We start from the raw sequence: 19,829 nt of genomic DNA, 5'->3' as shown, positions 1-19,829 counted from the left end.
ATTCCGTAAAAGTGGGATCTATTGATTTCATTTAAGATTGTGAAAGTATTTTTTAACATTGATTTAACAGTTTTCTTTAAAACAAAATTGCTTACCAAAATCAAAACTTAATTTCTCAAGTCACCACCTCCTCCCACTACTTCTAACCCCTCAAATCCCAGTTTTCAATTGGGTCAAGTGATAATCCTTGAGGAATTATCACCACAGAGGAAAATTTGGCTGTAACCACAAATGATCCCATCTCTGCCACTTGTCTGCTCTGCGACCTTGGGCAAGTCACTTCACTTCTCTGTGCCTCAGTTACCTCATCTGGAAAATGGGGGATGAGACTGTGAGCCCCATGTGGAAGTGTCTGTGTTCAACCAGATTTGCTTGTATACACTTCAGCACTTAGTACAGTGCCTAGCACATAGTAAGTGCTTAACAAATACCACAATTATTATTATTATTATGATCCTGCAGGTCAGTTTCCTTTCCCAGCCAAATCTCATACAGTGGGCTCACGAGGAAATCTTGACAATAATACAGTGTGTTTTAACATGACTATTTCAAGAGGTAGCCTTGAAATAGTCATGTCAAAGTCCACTATATTATCATCATTATGGTATTTGTTAAGCGCTTACTATGTGACAAGCGCCATTCTAAATGCTGGGGTACATATGAGTTAATCAAGCTGACATTGTCCCATATGAGGCTCACAGTCTAAGTAGGAGAGAGAACACAGAAAAGGTGACAAATACACTGTACAGCACAGCTGAGTTATTCCTCAACATTCACTCTAACTTTTTTTTTTAAATCAATTTCTGCTCACAGCAAGTCACCGAAGTAGGTTTGTATCCCAATTCAGACGGTGAGAGAGAAAAGCAGAAATATTACCCAGAGAAACAAAACAGACATGCCATTGCAAAGCCAAAATAAGAACCTGGATCCTGATGTGTGGATCCTAACACACATCTTAGTCCACTGAGCCAAGTTTATTCCTAGAAAGCAAGGAATACTTGCGATGATTGAAAAATGCTTTTCTTACCTTATTCTTCTATGTTCACTGTTACAGACCCTTATAGAGTGACAGCAAATCAGAACATTAATTTGACAAACACCTTTTCTGTGCACAGGATATTATGGGACTTTCCAGTCTGATTAATTTATATCTACCCCAGTGCTTAGCATGACACAGAGTAAGCATCAATACCATCATCATAGAACTACAACAGTTTTGCAGTTACTGGCATGGAAGCCTACATTCTTATTCACAATACATTCAAGAAAGATTTAGATCCATTAAAAGGTGATAATTCCAACTGTGAGGGAAGTGAGAGACATTAGGTGGTAGGTATATCCCTAATCAAGCAAATGGTTATGAAGAGGGGCAACCAGTGTATCAATCAACGACATTTATTGAGCGCTTACTGCATGCAAAGCACTGTTTTAAGCACTTGGGAGAGTTCAATTCAGCAGAACTGGAAGACACATTCCCTGCCAAAAATGAGTTTAGAGGGAACTTTCTTCCAAGTGTCTTTGGGCAATGATGAAAACTTGATAAGGACAAAAAAAAACTACACAAACTATGTCACTATGTCAGGAATACGATCTATATAACCTAAGATTCATTCTCTGACAGTGGTGCTAACGGCTGCTTGGAGCTACCAGAAAATGATTATCCTTGACATTCAACTAAGTGGCCATCTTCACTTTTCCCTCTATTATAAACCACCTTTTGAATTTATCCAAACCCTTTCTTTATCCCAGGTAATTTTTGGCTCACACAAATTTCTGGGAGAATGAATTCTTCAGGCCTACCACCTGCCGGGTCACCTTTATTCACTTTGAAACTACCACCTTCAAACTTCAAGGAACACCTCTTTGTCCTGGTGGTGGTGTCCACCATGTAATTTCCGTTATAACCCTCATTTTTCCAGTCTTCAGTCTATGAAAGGTGTTCCATCCCCCAGATCATCTTGGTTGCCCTTACAGATATATTGTTCAGCTCTATTATGCCCACCCCAAAAATGCAGCAATCAGAATTGAAGGGCGCTATGGACATACAATGTTTTAAATAACGATAATCTATGGTATTGACTGAGCACCTCCTTTGAGCAGAGCCCTGTACTAAGTACTTGGGATGGAGCCCTCTAAAGGGAAGGGATTGTGTCCAACCTGATCATCTTGTACCTACCCCAGCGCTTAGTCTCTACTATGCTTTAGTCTCTACTACTAGTAGCCTCTACTTCCAGCAGCCTCTACTTATTCGTTACTATGTGCTTGTCACATAGTAAGGAGTTAAATACCATCATTATTATTATTACAGTAAAATCAGCACTCATCCTCATTGACTTCATGCATCTAGCAGGGGCGAGGGGATTTATTTTGTTTTCTACACTGTTCTTGAATAGGCCAAGGAGCAATTTATTGGTCTTTTTGATAACTGTTCCAAATGACCTACGTCTTAAGAGAAAAAGACTGTGAAATCACTGATGACTGATAGACATCTCGGAGCGCATCTTTTGGGGAAGCTTAAAGACTCGCAGTCTGAGACAGGAAGAGCAGATATCGTATGCTCATTTTACAGATGATGAAACTGAGGTCCAAAGGGGTGGAATCATACAGTCATACTTCCCAGTCATACAACAGGCCACAGCAGAGCTGAGGCGAGAACCCGGGTGTCTTTACCCCAAGGCCACTTTTCTACCTCCTCACTCAGCTTTACATTTTCCTATCCTTGATCTCCATCAGCATTTAACTAGAAAAGATCCGAAACAGCTACTGTAGAAAATGCCTTTTTAAAACTGATTCACTGTTCTGTAGCTTTTACCCATCGGCACTTGAAAACCTCACTGAGCATTTAACTGCCTCTTCCACATAACGGGACTGAATAGACCGGCTTCCTGACGCACCAAGGCAATTCTTGTCACGGTCCCTCTTTAAAGACGCAAAAGCTTATTACATTCCATACTTGGAATATACGATACCAAAACCATTTTAAAAGCAGGATCAACCTGGAATCTCTGTGATTAAAGAGCTTTTAATGTTATTTGTTTTAGGAAATTTATTACTATTTTTGCCCATTTCCCTCAAGAGGGAAAAAATGGTTAAGTGGCACAGCATCTGAGTACCAGTACATGATTACGAAGGATAGCTTTAGACATGGTTTGTGGCTAAATGGCTTACTACGTGGAGTTAAACCAGACAAACTGTGGCATTATCTGGGCATCAAACAACATTGGTCCAGCCCAATTGAGTTCAGATGTCAGATCAAATTTCTCATAAAATGTCCTGAAGAGAGAGATTGAAAAGAGGGAACAGTGGCCTGTGGAGTGATCTAAGGGAGAAATGCCAGAGGCAGAGGTGGGATAAAACTATCGCTCCAGTGAAAAGAATGAAAGGATGGTGTGGGGTAGGAAAAGGAGAGAAATAAGACAGTCTCAGAGACTGACAAATTTAAATTTGATACACAAGACTACAAAAAGTCAGGGGAGGGAATGTTAAGTGAAATATCAGTGGAAATTCACGAATTAGGTATGGGGACTGACTCTCTTGGACTCTCCTTAGTGCATATAGTGAGTGCTTTGCACAGAGTACACACCCCAATACCACTGATAGAGAAAACTTCAGCTGCAATATTTTCAAATGAATTGCAATTTCACTGAAGCCTAAAATTCAAAAGATTTATCCTAGATCAAGAGTAGTGCAGGATGAGGAACTGCTAACATAGCAACTATTCTTTGTTAAAGTTTCTCTGAAGACCCCAACACAAAGAGAAGATTATAAAGTGGAACAGGAGGGTGCTAAGAACAATGCAGTGGTCTTTGGGAAAACAAGTTAGTGAAGTAGGCTCAAATGAATGTCACAGAAAAGTGACACTGCTAGTTCAAGGTGCAAGATCTATTTATCCCACCCTACCCCCAAAAATCATCTGAGAAAGACTCGGAATTTGTTGATCTTACATACTAAAACAAAGCTTCCAGGGAGGGATAGCAGCCTGATTTTTTTGCCATACTATATGGAGGATGCTTTTATTGACTGAATAAAGCAGCTTTGCAAATTTACCTGTTTTCCAGTTATTAAAATAAACCAACTTTGATGTGGGACACTGTGCTTTCCTGGACAGCGCCTCACAATAGACACTTGAGCAAGTGTGAGGCTCCAGAGAGCCACCGGCCCTCCTTTACTCCTCTGGGACCAAGTTGCAGGAAGGTGACTAGGGGAAGCCCCTTTACCTGAACCATGAAAAATGAAATTCTTACTTCTGGACTATCCCTGGCCGGCAATCACACTGCTATACACATGAAAAAAAGTTAGGTCCCATGAGCTTTAGCTAATTTATAAACTTTAAATTCAAATGACTCATTACTCCCTCAATACCTAAAGCAATTACTACTGAATAAACATGCTATAATTTATTCTGGTTTGAAGGAACCTGAACTACATTTTTGTGGGGGGTGGTTGTAATGTAAAGAAATGGCATCATTTCTTTAACTTGTTTTTACCTCCCATTTGAAAAAATGCATTTCTAGACAGCCCTCTAACAGCACCTGCTTTCACGGTAAAAGAGGAAAAGGTGTGGTAAGAGAGGCAAATTATTCAACAGCTTATTTCTCTTAAATCTTTGATAACTAATTTCCTCAAGTCACATATGGTAAATCAAGCAACTCAATTAAAAAGTGAATAAAACAGATTTTGAAGTTTTAGCTCAGTTTGGAATAAAGCTAGAAAAAGTTAGTCTTTAATTACACAAAACCCCCCACAGTTCACATTTTAAGTAACTGCCATGCAAATCTAGCTGGATCGTCATTTCACACTTTATTTCAAGTTTTTTTAAAAAAGGAAATAATAGCCAAGACTCTGAGATGATACTATACAGTACTACAGTACTTAAATGTTCCCTAATAGGCAGATATTTAAAACGTGGGAGAAATCAAACAATGCAACAATTATTATTCGTCAGAAGCAGCATGACGCAGTAGATATACAGTACGGCCCTGGGAGTCAGAAGGACCTGGGTTCTAGTCTGGGCTCTGCCACTTGTCTGCTATGTGGTCTTGGGCAAGTCCTTTCACTTCTCTAGGCCTCAGTTACCTCATCTGTAAAATGAGGAATTAAGACAGTGAGTCCCACGTGGGACAAGGGCCACGAACAACCTGATTACTTTGTATCTACCCCAGCGCTTTGAACAGTGCCTGGCACACAGGAAGCCTTTAAATACCATTTTTAGAAAAAAAACCTCTAGAAAGCCCTCAAATATTTCAAAAGACTCCATTGACTCCACAGTCATTGAAGAACCAGTTCAAAATTGCTCAGACCTCCCCTGATAAATTCTAGTCTGTTTTAGAAGTCTGAAAACAGATTTGTGGGTGGGACAAAAATATCAACACCAAGTAATTTTGACTTTGGGGTGGCGCTCTGCCTCTGTTTCCTTACAGCCCCTCAATCCATCTTAAAGGGATCAATTTAGGCTTACGGAGTGAAAGCATGGGAAATCAGCTGTCAAACGATACCACAATTACAAAAAACTAAATACCAATGAATGTAAGCGTTCCTTCGAACTGTCCTGACGTGAGAATGCTCGTTTATTGATCTGTGCTGTTCCCAATAGAAGAGAGAATCTGCAGATTGTGAACTATCCTCTGCAAGATGGTACACTCCAAGTATGATTTTGCTGTTAAATTTTTACCAAAGTATCTTTTTACTGTTACAGTAAAGACTTAACAATGAATTCTGACCACCATAAATTGTCAACTCATCTTTGTTTTTCATAAGACACGCACGTATTTATACACATAGCCCTCTGAAAGTGAGATTGCTATGGTCAGAAAGTTACCAAACAATGCCACATTGTGAACATTATATAAATTATACAATTTGACCTCCATATACTGATCTTTACTAAAAGTATGGGGAATAACGACAGATGACAGAATGTATCTGGCATTCCAAACTTCCATTCACGTAGCCTATCAAAGGAAAAAGCATGCACGCTTCAAGGACGCAATGTAAATCATCAGTATTTTTGCTTATTCAAATCAAAGACTAAGCTTAAATGCATTTGAGAAGCTATCAGCTGAAACTTAAAGACTCCTGAAAGGGTAGCCTAGCACAGTATTCCTTTCAAAACCATTATTAGAACCATTAGAAAAACAGATTGTGAATTCTGCTGTGGGAGCCATTCTATTTATGCATTGGAAAACGAATTTTAAAATTCCGCTTCCAACTGGAACACGGGAGGCATAATTGTTTATTTATTGGAAAACACAATAAACATTCCCCTAATTTTAAAAATGTGCCCAATTTGCATATTCCTGCTTCATTACAGTTAAGACTTGAAACCTACCAAAAGGGGTCTCAAGACACCTAATAAAGTTTGATCGCTGAGGAATATCTTTCTCTTAAGGAGGCAATAATTTGAGGCTTTCTCAAGGATTCTTAAAGAACCACCTCCCTGAATAAATAAGATGAGCAAAAGACATCTACATTGTTTTAAATCATAGGTTTACCATGCACTGTCAGACCATGGCATACACTTTATCCTTTTTTTAGAAAAAAAAAACTGGCATTTGTTTAGTGTTTATTATGTGTCAGGGACTACACTAAGCACTGGGGTAAACACGAGCTAATCAGGTTGGACGCAGTCCATGTCCCAAATGGGGCTCACATTGTTAATTCCCATTTTACGGATGAGGTAACCGAGGCCCAGAGAAGTAATGTGTCTTGCCCAGGTCGCACAGTGGCAGAGCTGGGATTAGAATCCAGGTCCTCCTGATTCCCAGGTCCCTGCATCTGCCTACAGAGAAAGGGAAATAGTACATACTTTCCTATTCACCTCACCAATTTGAGAAAAGAGGCTGTGTAACTCCTAAATCATTTAAGATGCAGGGTTTTGAAAGAAGGTTTAGTAGCTGGACAGCAAGTGTCCCAAAAGAAAAGTCCTCTAAGTAGTCTGACTCTCAGGAAGTCAGAATTTGATCAAAAAGTGAATATGCCACTTTCTCTGGGTGAAGAATTAACTGTCAAATGATCTATTCTTGTTCCACTTTACAAAGGATTTCTGCTCAATTTTTTTCCAAATACTTGTGACAAACCCTCAGGTCAGAAATAATCCCCAAGTCACTGCCCTTCATAAAATAATAATAATTATGGTATTTGTTAAGTGCTTACTATGTGCCAAGCGCTTACTATAAAATAAAATAAATGGTGGTATTTGTTAAGGGCTTACTATGTGCAAAGCACTGTTCTAAGTGCTGGGGGAATACAAGGTAATCAGGTTGTCCCACGTGGGGCTCACAGTTTTAATCCCCGTTTTACAGATGAGGTAAACTGAGAAGCAGTTACCTCCGTTACCTTCTCCGTTTACCTCCGTTTAACCTTTTTTTTAATCTATAAAAAAAAAAGCCAATGCAAAATATCCCAGATGTGCCACTCGTCGGCCGGGTGACCCTGGACAAGTCACATCACTTCTCTGGGCCGCAGTTCCGTCATCTGTAAAATGGGGAGTGAGACTGTGAGCCCCGGGTGGGACAGGAACTGTGTCCAATCGGTTCATCTTGCGTGGTACAGTGGAAAGTCACTTAACTTCTCTGTGCCTCAGTTCCCTCATCTGTAAAATGGGGATTAAGACTGTGAGCCCCACGTGGGACAACCTGATTTCCCTGTGTTTACCCCAGTGCTTAGAACAGTGCTCGGCACATAGTAAGCACTTAACAAATACCAACATTATTAAACTGAGGCACAGAGAAGTGAAGTGACTTGCCCAAAGTCACACAGCTGGCAAGCGGCGGAGCTGGGATTCGAACCCATGAAGTCTGACTCCCAAGCCCGCGCTCTTTCCACTGTACCACGCAAGATGAACCGATTGGACACAGTTCCTGTCCCACCCGGGGCTCACAGTCTCACTCCCCATTTTACAGATGACGGAACTGCGGCCCAGAGAAGTGATGTGACTTGTCCAGGGTCACCCGGCCGACGAGTGGCACATCTGGGATATTTTGCATTGGCTTTTTTTTTTATAGATAAAAAAAAAGGTTACAGCGGCAACCTAACAAAACCTACCGGCTACCAAAAGTACAGGCCGGTTTAGGGGTTGCTGAAATAACATCACTGAATGTGGTTAAGCGTCGGCAGAAGGAGTCCTGCCTCGAAGTCTGGGCGCCAGTCAGAAGGAGACAAGGCTCTGGCGCTTTCGGTCCTCGTTAATAATAATAATAATAATAATAATGTTGGTATTTGTTAAGCGCTTACTTTGTGCCGAGCACTGTTCTAAGCACTGGGGTAGACACAGGGGAATCAGATTGTCCCACGTGGGGCTCACAGTCTTAATCCCCATTTTACAGATGAGGTAACTGAGGCCCAGAGAAGTTAAGTGACTTGCCCGAAGTCACCCAGCTGACAAGTGGCCGAGCCGGGATTTGAACCCATGACCTCTGACTCCAAAGCCCGTGCTCTTTCCACTGAGCCACGCTGCTTCTCTAGCGTTTAGAGAGCGGTTACTGGAAAGCGCTGAGCCTGTGGGCAAGAGGACGAAGAGGGAGAGGATTCGCACAAGACATTGGGCCGGGTTGGGGAAACCTACCCCGGCCACCCCCTGAACCCCAAAAGGGGTAGGGTTGTGAAGCGGCATGGCCACGTGCTCATGCCATCAGAGGATGTGGGTTCTAATCCTGCCCCCCCCCGCCAGCTGTGTGACCTTGAGCAAGTCACTTCACTTCCTCTGGGCCTCCGTCACCTCATCTGTAAAAGGGGGATGAGGACTGTGAGCCCCACGTGAGAAGCAGCGTGGCTCAGTGGAAAGAGCACGGGCTTTGGAGTCGGAGGTTGTGGGTTCGAATCCCTGCTCGGCCACTTGTCAGCTGTGTGACTTTGGGCAAGTCACTTAACTTCTCGGTGCCTCAGTTACCTCATCTGTAAAATGGGGATTAAGACTGTGAGCCCCACCTGGGACAACCTGATTCCCCTGTGCCTACCCCAGGGCTTAGAACAGTGCTCGACATATAGTAAGCGCTTAATACCAACATTATTATTATTAACAACCTGATAACCTTGCATTTACCCCAGCGCTTAGAACAGTGCTTGGCGCGTAGTAAGTGCTTAACACATACCATCGTCATTATTATTACTATTATTAACAGGGGAAGAGGGAGGCCACAGGTTTACGTGGGTGGTGGTGGGGAAAGTGTAATAATGTTGGTATTTGTTAAGCGCTTATTATGTGCAGAGCACTGTTCTAAGCGCTGGGGTAGATACAGGGGAATCAGGTTGTCCCGCGTGGGGCTCACAGTCTTAATCCCCATTTTACAGATGAGGGAACTGAGGCCCAGAGAAGTGAAGTGACTTGCCCACAGTCACACAGCTGACAAGGGGCAGAGCTGGGATTCGAACTCATGACCTCTGACTCCAAAGCCCGTGCTCTTTCCACTGAGCCACGCTGCTTCTCTAGCCACTTTAAAGAAAGTGTGTTTCTTTAAAAGCGGTGTGGCTTAGTTGAGAGACTCCGTGCTTGGGAGTCGGAGGTTGTGGGTTCTAATCCTGCTTCCGCCACTTGTCAGCCTGGGTGACTTTGGGCAGGTCGCTTCTCTGGGCCTCAGTTCCCTCGCCTGCAAAACGGGGATTTAAGACGGTGAGCCCCACGTGGGGTGACACGATAACCTTATATCTACCCCAGCACCCAGAACAGTGCTTGGCACGTAGGCTGCGTTTAAGAAACGCCATCATCATCATCAACTTGTCAGCTGTGCAACTCTGGGCAGATCACTCCACTTCTCTGGGCTTCCGTTCCCTTCTCTGCAAAATGGGGATTTAAGTCGGTGAGCCCACGTGGGGCGACCCGATAACCCCAGCGCCTAGAACGATGCTTGGCACGTAGGCGGCGTTTAATAATAATGTTAGTATTTGTTAAGCGCTTACTATGTGCCGAGCAGCACTGTTCTAAGCGCTGGGGGAGATACAGGGTCATCAGGTTGTACCACGTGAGGCTCACAGTCTTCAGCCCCACTTTCCAAATGAGGGAACTGAGGCATAGAGAAATTAAATGTCTTGCCCTCAGTCACACAGCTGACAAGTGGCAGAGCCGGGATTAGAACTCATGACCTCTGACTCCCAAACCCGTGCTCTTCCCATTGAGCCACCCAGCTTCCCCTGACCTAAGTCCCGAGCTCTTTCCACTGAGCCAGGCTGCACACCATCATCACCACCATCATTATTCATGTTATTAATGCAGTAATATTAACCACAAAAGGCCGGACACCGCTCCCCATCAGCCGTCCCGGGGGAGGTACGGTCCTCCAGGGACCTGTCTTTCTGGGGGGCACGCTGTAGTGGACTTTCCAAGCGCTTAGTGCAGTGCTCTGCGCTTGGTAAGGGCTCGGCGAATACGGTGGGACACACGGGACGGGTGTCTGGCTGCAAAAGGGGGGACGACCCCTCCCCTCCTCTGGCCATCGGGCTCCTCCGCCAGCAACAAAGGGTCCCCTTCGGCCCAAGGGGGACAACAAAGGCCGGGGGATGGATTAGACGCGAGGGGGGAGGGATAAAGGACGAGGAGGGGATGCCCGGTGCACAATAAAAGGCGGCGCTTCCCTCTGTCCCCCCTCCCGCCTCTCTCCCCCTCTTCGAAGCCCTCACCTCCTCCAGGAGGCCTTCCCAGACTGAGCCCTCCCCTTTCCCTCTGCCCCTCCTCCCCTTTTCCCCCCAGCTCCCGCCCTCTGCTCGTCCCCCTTCCCCTCAGCACCGTGCGTATTTGTATATATTATTCATTACCCCGTTTATTTTGTGAATGGGGTGTCTATCGCCACGATTTTATTTATCATGATGATGATGCGGCCTTGTTTTGTTTTGCTGCCTCCCCCGTTTGGACCGGGAGCCCGTTGTTGGGCCGGGAGGGTCTCTGTGGCCGAACTGTACAATCCCAGCACTTAGGACGGTGCTCTGCACATAGTCAGCGCTCACTAAATACGACTGAATGAATGGCTCTCATCGGAAGCGCCGGGATCATTTATTCATCCAATGGTATTTATTGAGCGCTGTGTGCAGAGCACTGGACTAAGCGCTTGGAGTGTCCAATTGGGCAAGAGAGGACGACCATCCCTGCCCATTCATTCATCGATCCATTAGACTGTAAGCCCGTCAAAGGGCAGGGATTGTCTCTGTTATCCATCTGTACATTCCAAGTGCTTAGTACAGTGCTCTGCACATAGTGAGTGCTCAATAAATGCTATTGAATGAATGGTATTTACTGAGCGCTTACGTGCAGAGCACTGGGCTAAGCGCTTGGAGTGTCCACCTGGGCAACAGAGGACAACCATCCCTGCCTATCCATCTAATGGTATTTACTAAGCGCTTACGTGCAGAGCACTGGACTAAGCGCTTGGAGTGTCCAACAGGGCAACAAAGGATGACCGTCCCTGCCCATTCGTCCATCCAATCGTATTTATTGAGCGCTATGTGCAGAGCACTGGGCTAAGCGCTTAGAGTGTCCAACAGGGCAACAGAGGATGACCATCCCTGCCCATTCATTCCTTCAATCGTATTAATTGAGCGCTTACTACGTGCAGAGCACTGGGCTAAGCGCTTGGAGTGTCTAACTGGGCAACAGAGGATGACCATCCCTGCCCATTCATCCATCCATCCAACTGTATTTATTGGGTGCTATGTGCAGAGCACTGGGCTAAGCGCTTAGAGTGTCCAACAGGGCAACAGAGGACGACCATCCCTGCCCATCCATCCAATGGTATTTACTGAGCGCTACGTGCAGAGCACTGGACTAAGCACTTGGGAGCGTCCAACAGGGCAACAGAGGGAGATCGTCCCAGCCCATCCATCCAATTGTATTTATTGGGTGCTATGTGCAGAGCACTGGGCTAAGCGCTTGGAGTGTCTAACTGAGCAACAGAGGATAACCTTCCCTGCCCATTCATTCCTTCAATTGTATTTATTGAGCGCCTACTACGTGCAGAGCACTGGACTAAGCGCTTGGAGTGTAACTGGGCAACAGAGGACGACCATCCCTGCCCATCCATCCAATAGTATTTATTAAGTGCTATGTGCAGAGCACTGGACTAAGCGCTTGGAGCCTCCAACCAGGCAACAGAGGGAGATTGTCCCTGCCCATCCACCCAATTGAATTTATTGGGTGCTGATTATGTGCAGAGGACTGGGCTAATAATAATAATAATAATGTTGGTATTTGTTAAGCGCTTACTATGTGCAGAGCACTGTTCTAAGCGCTGGGGTAGACACAGGGGATTCAGGTTGTCCCACGTGGGGCTCACAGTCTTAATCCCCATTTTACAGATGAGCTAACTGAGGCACAGAGAAGTGAAGTGACTGGCCCACAGTCACACAGCTGACAGGTGGCCGAGCTGGGATTCGAACTCATGACCTCTGACCCCAAAGCCCATGCTCTTTCCACTGAGCCACGCTGCTTCTCAAGCAGCTAAGCTAAGCGCTTGGAGACTCCAACAGGGCAACAGAGGACGACCATCCCTGCCCATTCATCCATCCAACTGCATTTATGGAGCACAGACTTTGTGCAGAGCACTGGGCTAAGCACTTGGAGTGTCTAACTGGGCAATAGAGGATGACTAGCCCTGCCCATCCACCCAATGGTATTTACTGAGCGCTACGTGCAGAGCATTAGGCTAAGCGCTTGGAATGTCCAACGGGGCAACAGAAAAAGGACCATCCCTTCCCATCCATCCAATGGTGTTTATTGAGCGCTACGTGCAGCAGAGCACTGAACTAAGCGCTTGGAGCCTCCAACGGGGCAACAGAGGACGACCATCCCTGCCCATCCATCCAATGGTGTTTATTGAGCGCTCTGTGCGGAGCACTGAGCTAAGCGCTTGGAGCCTCCAACGGGGCAACAGAGGACGACCATCCCTGCCCATCCATCCAATGATATTTATTGAGCGTTACGTGCAGAGCACTGAACTAAGCGCTTGGAGCCTCCAACGGGGCAACAGAGGACGACCATCCCTGCCCATCCATCCAATGGTATTTACTGAGCGCTCCGTGCAGAGCACTGAACTAAGCGCTTGGAGCCTCCAACGGGGCAACAGAGGACGACCATCCCTGCCCATCCATCCAATAGTATTTACTGAGCGCTCCGTGCGGAGCACTGAACTAAGCGCTTGGAGCCTCCAACGGGGCAACAGAAAAAGGACCAGCCCTGCCCATCCATCCAATGGTGTTTATTGAGCGCTACGTGCGGAGCACTGAACTAAGCGCTTGGAGCCTCCAACGGGGCAACAGAGGACGACCATCCCTGCCCATCCATCCAACTGTATTTATTGAGCGCTCCGTGCAGGGCACTGAACTAAGCGCTTGGAGCCTCCAACGGGGCAACAGAGGACGACCATCCCTGCCCATCCATCCAACGATATTTATTGAGCGTTACGTGCAGAGCACTGAACTAAGCGCTTGGAGCCTCCAACGGGGCAACAGAGGACGACCATCCCTTCCCATCCATCCAATAGTATTTACTGAGCGCTCCGTGCGGAGCACTGAGCTAAGCGCTTGGAGCCTCCAACGGGGCAACAGAAAAAGGACCATCCCTGCCCATCCATCCAATGGTATTTACTGAGCGCTCCGTGCGGAGCACTGAACTAAGCGCTTGGAGCCTCCAACGGGGCAACAGAAAAAGGACCAGCCCTGCCCATCCATCCAATGGTGTTTATTGAGCGCTACGTGCGGAGCACTGAACTAAGCGCTTGGAGCCTCCAACGGGGCAACAGAGGACGACCATCCCTGCCCATCCATCCAATGGTATTTACTGAGCGCTCCGTGCAGAGCACTGAACTAAGCGCTTGGAGCCTCCAACGGGGCAACAGAGGACGACCATCCCTGCCCATCCATCCAATGGTATTTACTGAGCGCTCCGTGCAGAGCACTGAACTAAGCGCTTGGAGCCTCCAACGGGGCAACAGAAAAAGGACCAGCCCTGCCCATCCATCCAATGGTATTTACTGAGCGCTCCGTGCAGAGCACTGAACTAAGCGCTTGGAGCCTCCAACGGGGCAACAGAAAAAGGACCAGCCCTGCCCATCCATCCAATGGTATTTACTGAGCGCTCCGTGCGGAGCACTGAGCTAAGCGCTTGGAGCCTCCACCGGAGAGCAACCCGGCCGGCAACGAGAGCGCGGCGGCCGACACAAAGGCGCCCCCCTGGTCGATGGCGACGGCTTGGCCCCCTCCCCCCTCAGGGAAGGGACGGAAGCCCCGAGGCGGGCGGGGGGAGGGGCGGCTCACCTGGCACAGCTGCTGACAGTAGTCGGCGGCCGCCTCCACGGCGGCCTCCCGGCTGTCCCGCAGCCGCCGCTCCAGGTCCTGGAGGCGCAGGCCCAGCCGCCGCAGCGCCGCCGGGCCGCCCTCCTGCTCGGCCTCCTCGTCCGCCATCTTCGCCGCCCGCTCCGTCGCGTCCGCGCCCGGTGGGGGCGGGGAAGGGGGGACGGGAGGGGGGGGAGGGGGGTCACGTGATAACACAATGCCACGTTCGGCGCGCGCGGGCGCGCGAGCCAGGCGGGCCCCGCGCGCGCGCGCGCGCGCGAGCCAGGCGGGCGCAGGCGGTCACGTGCCGCCCCGCGCGGGCACGACGCCCGGCACGTACGGCCGGGGGGGGGGCGGGGGGCGGGGCTTCGCGCACCACGTGACCGCCGCCCCCCGCGCAGGCGCGTTGCCTCCCTCCCAACCCCGGCCTGGTCGTCGTTGTCGGGCCGCAACAGGAAGGGCGGGCGGGAGCGTTAATCGTCATCATCATCATCATAACAGTGCTCCGCGCACCGCGCTCAGGAATCCTAACAATAGTGCTCTGCACATAGTAAGCGATTAGTCATCACAATAACAGGGCTCTGCACAGAGTAAGCGCTCAATAATAGTGCTCTGCACAGGGTAAGCGCTCAATAGTAATCCTAACAGTGCTCTGCACATAGTAAGCGCTCAGTAATAATCCTAACAGTGCTCTGCACATAGTAAACGCTCAATAATAGTGCTCTGCACAGGGTAAGCGCTCAATAGTAATCCTAACAGTGCTCTGCACATAGTAAGCGCTCAGTAATAATCCTAACAGTGCTCTGCACATAGTAAACACTCAATAATAGTGCTCTGCACAGGGTAAGGGCTCAATAATAATCATAACAGTGCTCTGCACATAGTAAGGGCTCAGTAATAATCCTAACAGTGCTCTGCACATAGTAAGGGCTCAGTAATAGTGCTCTGCACATGCTAAGGGCTCAATAATAATCATAACAGTGCTCTGCACATAGTAAGGGCTCAGTAATAATCCTAACAGTGCTCTGCACATAGTAAGCACTCAGTAATAATCCTAACAGTGCTCTGCACATAGTAAACACTCAATAATAGTGCTCTGCACATGGTAAGGGCTCAATAATAATCATAACAGTGCTCTGCACATAGTAAGGGCTCAGTAATAATCCTAACAGTGCTCTGCACATAGTAAGCGATTAGTCATCACAATAACAGGGCTCTGCACAGAGTAAGCGCTCAATAATAGTGCTCTGCACAGAGTAAGCGCTCAATAGTAATCCTAACAGTGCTCTGCACATAGTAAGCGCTCAGTAATAATCCTAACAGTGCTCTGCACATAGTAAACACTCAATAATAGTGCTCTGCACATGGTAAGGGCTCAATAATAATCATAACAGTGCTCTGCACATAGTAAGCGCTCAGTAATAATCCTAACAGTGCTCTGCACATAGTAAACACTCAATAATAGTGCTCTGCACAGGGTAAGGGCTCAATAATAATCATAACAGTGCTCTGCACATAGTAAGGGCTCAGTAATAATCCTAACAGTGCTCTGCACATAGTAAGCGCTCAGTAATAATCCTAACAGTGCTCTGCACATAGTAAACACTCAATAATAGTGCTCTGCACATGCTAAGGGCTCAATAATAATCATAACAGTGCTCTGCACATAGTAAGTGCTCAGTAATAATCCTAACAGTGCTCTGCACATAGTAAGCGCTCAATAATAATCATAACAGTGCTCTGCACATAGTAAGTGCTCAGTAATAATCATAACAGTGATCTGCACATAGTAAACACTCAATAATAGTGCTTTGCACATGGTAAGGGCTCAATAATAATCATAACAGTGCTCTGCACATAGCACTCAATGATAGTGCTCTGCACATAGTAAGCGCTCAATAATAACAGTGCTTTGCACATAGTAAGTGCCTAATAATAATCATAACAGTGCTCTGCACATAGTAAGTGCTCAGTAATAATAATAAGTGCTCCACACATATAAGCAATGACAGTGCTCTGCACATGGTAAGCACTCAATAATGACAGTGCTCTGCACATGGTAAGCACTCAATAATGACAGTGCTCTGCACATAGTAAGCGCTCAATAATAGTGCTCCGCACATAGTAAGCACTCAATAATAATAGTGCTCCACACATATAAGCACTCAATAATAACAGTGCTCTGCACATGGTAAGCACTCAATAATAATCATAACAGTGCTCTGCACATAGTAAGTGCTCAGTAATAATAATAGAGCTCTGCACATAGTAAGCGCTCAATAATAATAACAGTGCTCTGCACATAGTAAGCGCTCAGTAATAATAACAGTGCTCTGCACATAGCGCTCAGTAATAATAATAACAGTGCTCTGCACATAGTAAGCACTCAATAATAACAGTGCTTTGAACATAGTTAATGCTCAGTAATAATAATAACAGTGCTCTGCACATATCGCTCAGTAATAATAATAACAGTGCTCTTCACATAGTAAGCTCTCAATAACAGTGCTCTGCATATAGTAATCGCTCAATAATAATAGTGCTCTGCACACAGTAAGCACTCAGTAATAATAGTGCTCCGCACATAGCACTCAATAATAACAGTGCTCTGCACATAGTAAGCACTCAATAATACTAACAGTGCTCTGCACATAGTAAGCACTCAGTAATAATAATAACAGTGCTCTGCACATAGTAAGCACTCAGGAATAATAATAGTGCTCTGCACATGTAAGCACTCAATAATAATCATAACAGTGCTCTGCACATAGTAAGTGCTCAGTAATAATAATAATAGAGCTCTGCACATAGTAAGCGCTCAGTAACAGTGCTCTGCACATAGTAAGCACTCAATAACAGTGCTCTGCACATAGTAAACACTCAATAGTGCTCCGCAGATAGGAAGCGCTCAATAATAATAGGGCTTTGCACATATAGTAAGCCCTCAGTAATAATAATAACAGTGCTTTGCACATAGTAAGCGCTCAGTAATAATAACAGTGCTTTGCACATATAGTAAGCCCTCAGTAATAATAACAGTGCTTTGCACATAGTAAGTGCTCAGTAATAATAACAGTGCTTTGCACATAGTAAGCCCTCAGTAATAATAATAACAGTGCTTTGCACATAGTAAGCGCTCAATAATAGTGCTCCGCACATATAAGCACTCAACAATAACAGTGCTCTGCACATAGTAAGAGCTCGGTAATAATAATAACAGTGCTTTGCACATAGTAAGCGCTCAGTAATAACAGTGCTTTGCACATAGTAAGCGCTCAGTAATGATAACAGTGCTTTGCACATAGTAAGCCCTCAATGATAACAGTGCTCTGCACATAGTAATAATAATAACAGTGCTCTACACATAGTAAGCACTCAATAATAATAATAACAGTGCTCTGCACATAGTAAGCGCTCAATAATAATAACAGTGCTCTGCACATAGTAAGCACTCAGTAATGAGAAGCAGCGTGGCTCAGTGGAAAGAGCCCGGGCTTGAGAGTCAGAGGTCACGGGTTCTAATTCTCCTCTGCTCCTAATCAGCTGTGTGACCTTGGGCAAGTCACTTAACTTCTCTGGGCCTCAGTTCCCTCACCTGACAAATGGGGATTAATAAGGTTGGTATTTGTTAAGCGCTTACTCTGTGCAGAGCACTGTTCTAAGCGCTGGGAGAGATCCAGGGTCATCAGGTTGTCCCACGTGAGGCTCACAGTCTTCATCCCCATTTGACAGATGAGGGAACTGAGGCCCAGAGAAGAAGAAGAATAATGTTGGTATTTGTTAAGCGCTTACTAGGTGCAGAGCACTGTACTAAGCGCTGGGGGAGACACAGGGTCATCAGGTTGTCCCACATGAGGCTCACAGTCTTACTCCCCATTTTACAGATGAGGGAACTGAGGCACAGAGAAGTGAAGTGATAAGTTCGACTGAATGAATGAATGGGTGCAGAACACTGGACTAAGCGCTTGGAAAGTAAGCGCTCCATAAATACGATTGAATGAATGAATGGGTGCAGAACACTGTACTAAGCGCTTGGAAAGTAAGCGCTCAATAAATACGATTGAATGAATGAATGGGTGCAGAACACTGTACTAAGCGCTTGGAAAGTAAGCGCTCCATAAATACCATTGAATGAATGGGTGCAGAGCACTGGACTAAGCGCTTGGAAAGTAAGCGCTCCATAAATACGATTGAATGAGTGAATAGGTGCAGAACACTGTACTAAGCGCTTAGAAAGTAGGCGCTCCATAAATACCACTGAATGAATAGGTGCAGAAGACTGTACTAAGCGCTTGGAAAGTAAGCGCTCCATAAATACCATTGAATGAATAGGTGCAGAACACTGTACTAAGCGCTTGGAAAGTAAGCGCTCCATAAATACGATTGAATGAATGGGTGCAGAGCACTGGACTAAGCGCTTGGAAAGTACCATTCGGCAACTGAGGCAGGGCCTACCCAACAACGGGCTCCCAGTGTAGAAGGAGGGGGGAGACAGACAACAAAACAAAACCAATAGAGAGGGATCAATAGCATTTTCCTGCTTCCTTCCTTCCTTTTCCTCCTGATCGATCAGGTCCTTGTTGCCCACGGTGCCTAAAATAGGGGCGGTTACCTGGGGAAGGGAAGGCTTCACCGCTTCTCTGCTGTGTGGCCTTGGGCAAATCACTTAACTTCTCTGGGCCTCGGTCACCTCATCTGTAAAAACAAAAAAGGGGGGGGGATCGAGTAGGAGCCCAATGCGGACAGGGACTGTGTCTCCAACCTGATTAGCTTGCATCTACCCCAGCGCTTAGAACAGTGCTTGGCCCAGAGTAAGCACTCAATAAGTACCGTTATTATTATGATTCCTCCTTTCCTCCTCCCAGCCCGGGCCCACCGGAGTCCTTGCAGGCCGAGGATGGGGCGGCCCGAGCGCCTTTCTGCCAAAGCCGCTGCTTGTGCTGCCTAAAATGAAATGAAATCCTTAATTTTTTTTTGTTTTTTTAAAGTAGGTCGGGGAAATCCACTCGCCAGGATGCTCTGATCAACCCGAAATCGTCCCAAAAGCGGGGGTGGGGGAGACGCGCCTCTGAAAACCGCCCCCAGGCAAAAGTGTCAACAGCAAATTCTCCGGTTTTTGTCTTTTTTTTTTTCCACCCACAATCTAAACTCCTCTATCTGGTCCTTAACCTCATCTGTAAAATGGGGATTTACTGTGAGTCTCACGTGGGACAACCTGATTATAATAATAATAATAATAATGTTGGTATTTGTTAAGCGCTTACTATGTGCCGAGCACTGTTCTAAGCACTGGGGTAGACACAGGGGAATCAGGATGTCCCTCGTGGGGCTCACAGTCTTAATCCCCATTTTACAGATGAGGTAACTGAGGCACAGAGAAGTTAAGTGACTTGCCCACAGTCACACAGCTGACAAGTGGCAGAGCCGGGATTCAAACTCATGACCTCTGACTCCAAAGCCCGTGCTCTTTCCACTGAGCCACACTGCTTCTCTATGCTTCTCTCTGCTTCTTCTGATTATCCTGTACCTACTCCAGCGCTTAGAACAGTGCTGTGCTTAACAAATACCAACATTAT

General features: G+C 46.3%; 1 protein-coding gene across 1 annotated transcript in view; it reads right to left on the bottom strand.

Annotated features, from left to right (window-relative positions):
• Window positions 1-14,418, bottom strand: part of ZNF292 (zinc finger protein 292) — a 54,375-nt gene extending 39,957 nt beyond the window's left edge. Inside the window, exon 1 of the mRNA XM_029047018.2 lies at window positions 14,236-14,418. Coding sequence (XP_028902851.1) covers window positions 14,236-14,382 — 147 coding nt within the window. The 5' untranslated portion in view covers window positions 14,383-14,418. The remainder of the gene's footprint in view (window positions 1-14,235) is intronic.
• Between the last annotated feature and the right edge of the window lie 5,411 nt (window positions 14,419-19,829).

The sequence above is a fragment of the Ornithorhynchus anatinus genome, chromosome 19 (assembly GCF_004115215.2).
Source record: "Ornithorhynchus anatinus isolate Pmale09 chromosome 19, mOrnAna1.pri.v4, whole genome shotgun sequence".
NCBI classification, from domain to species: domain Eukaryota; kingdom Metazoa; phylum Chordata; class Mammalia; order Monotremata; family Ornithorhynchidae; genus Ornithorhynchus; species Ornithorhynchus anatinus.
Note: the sequence above shows the minus strand (reverse complement) of the source record. Positions and strands in the feature narration are given on the sequence as shown.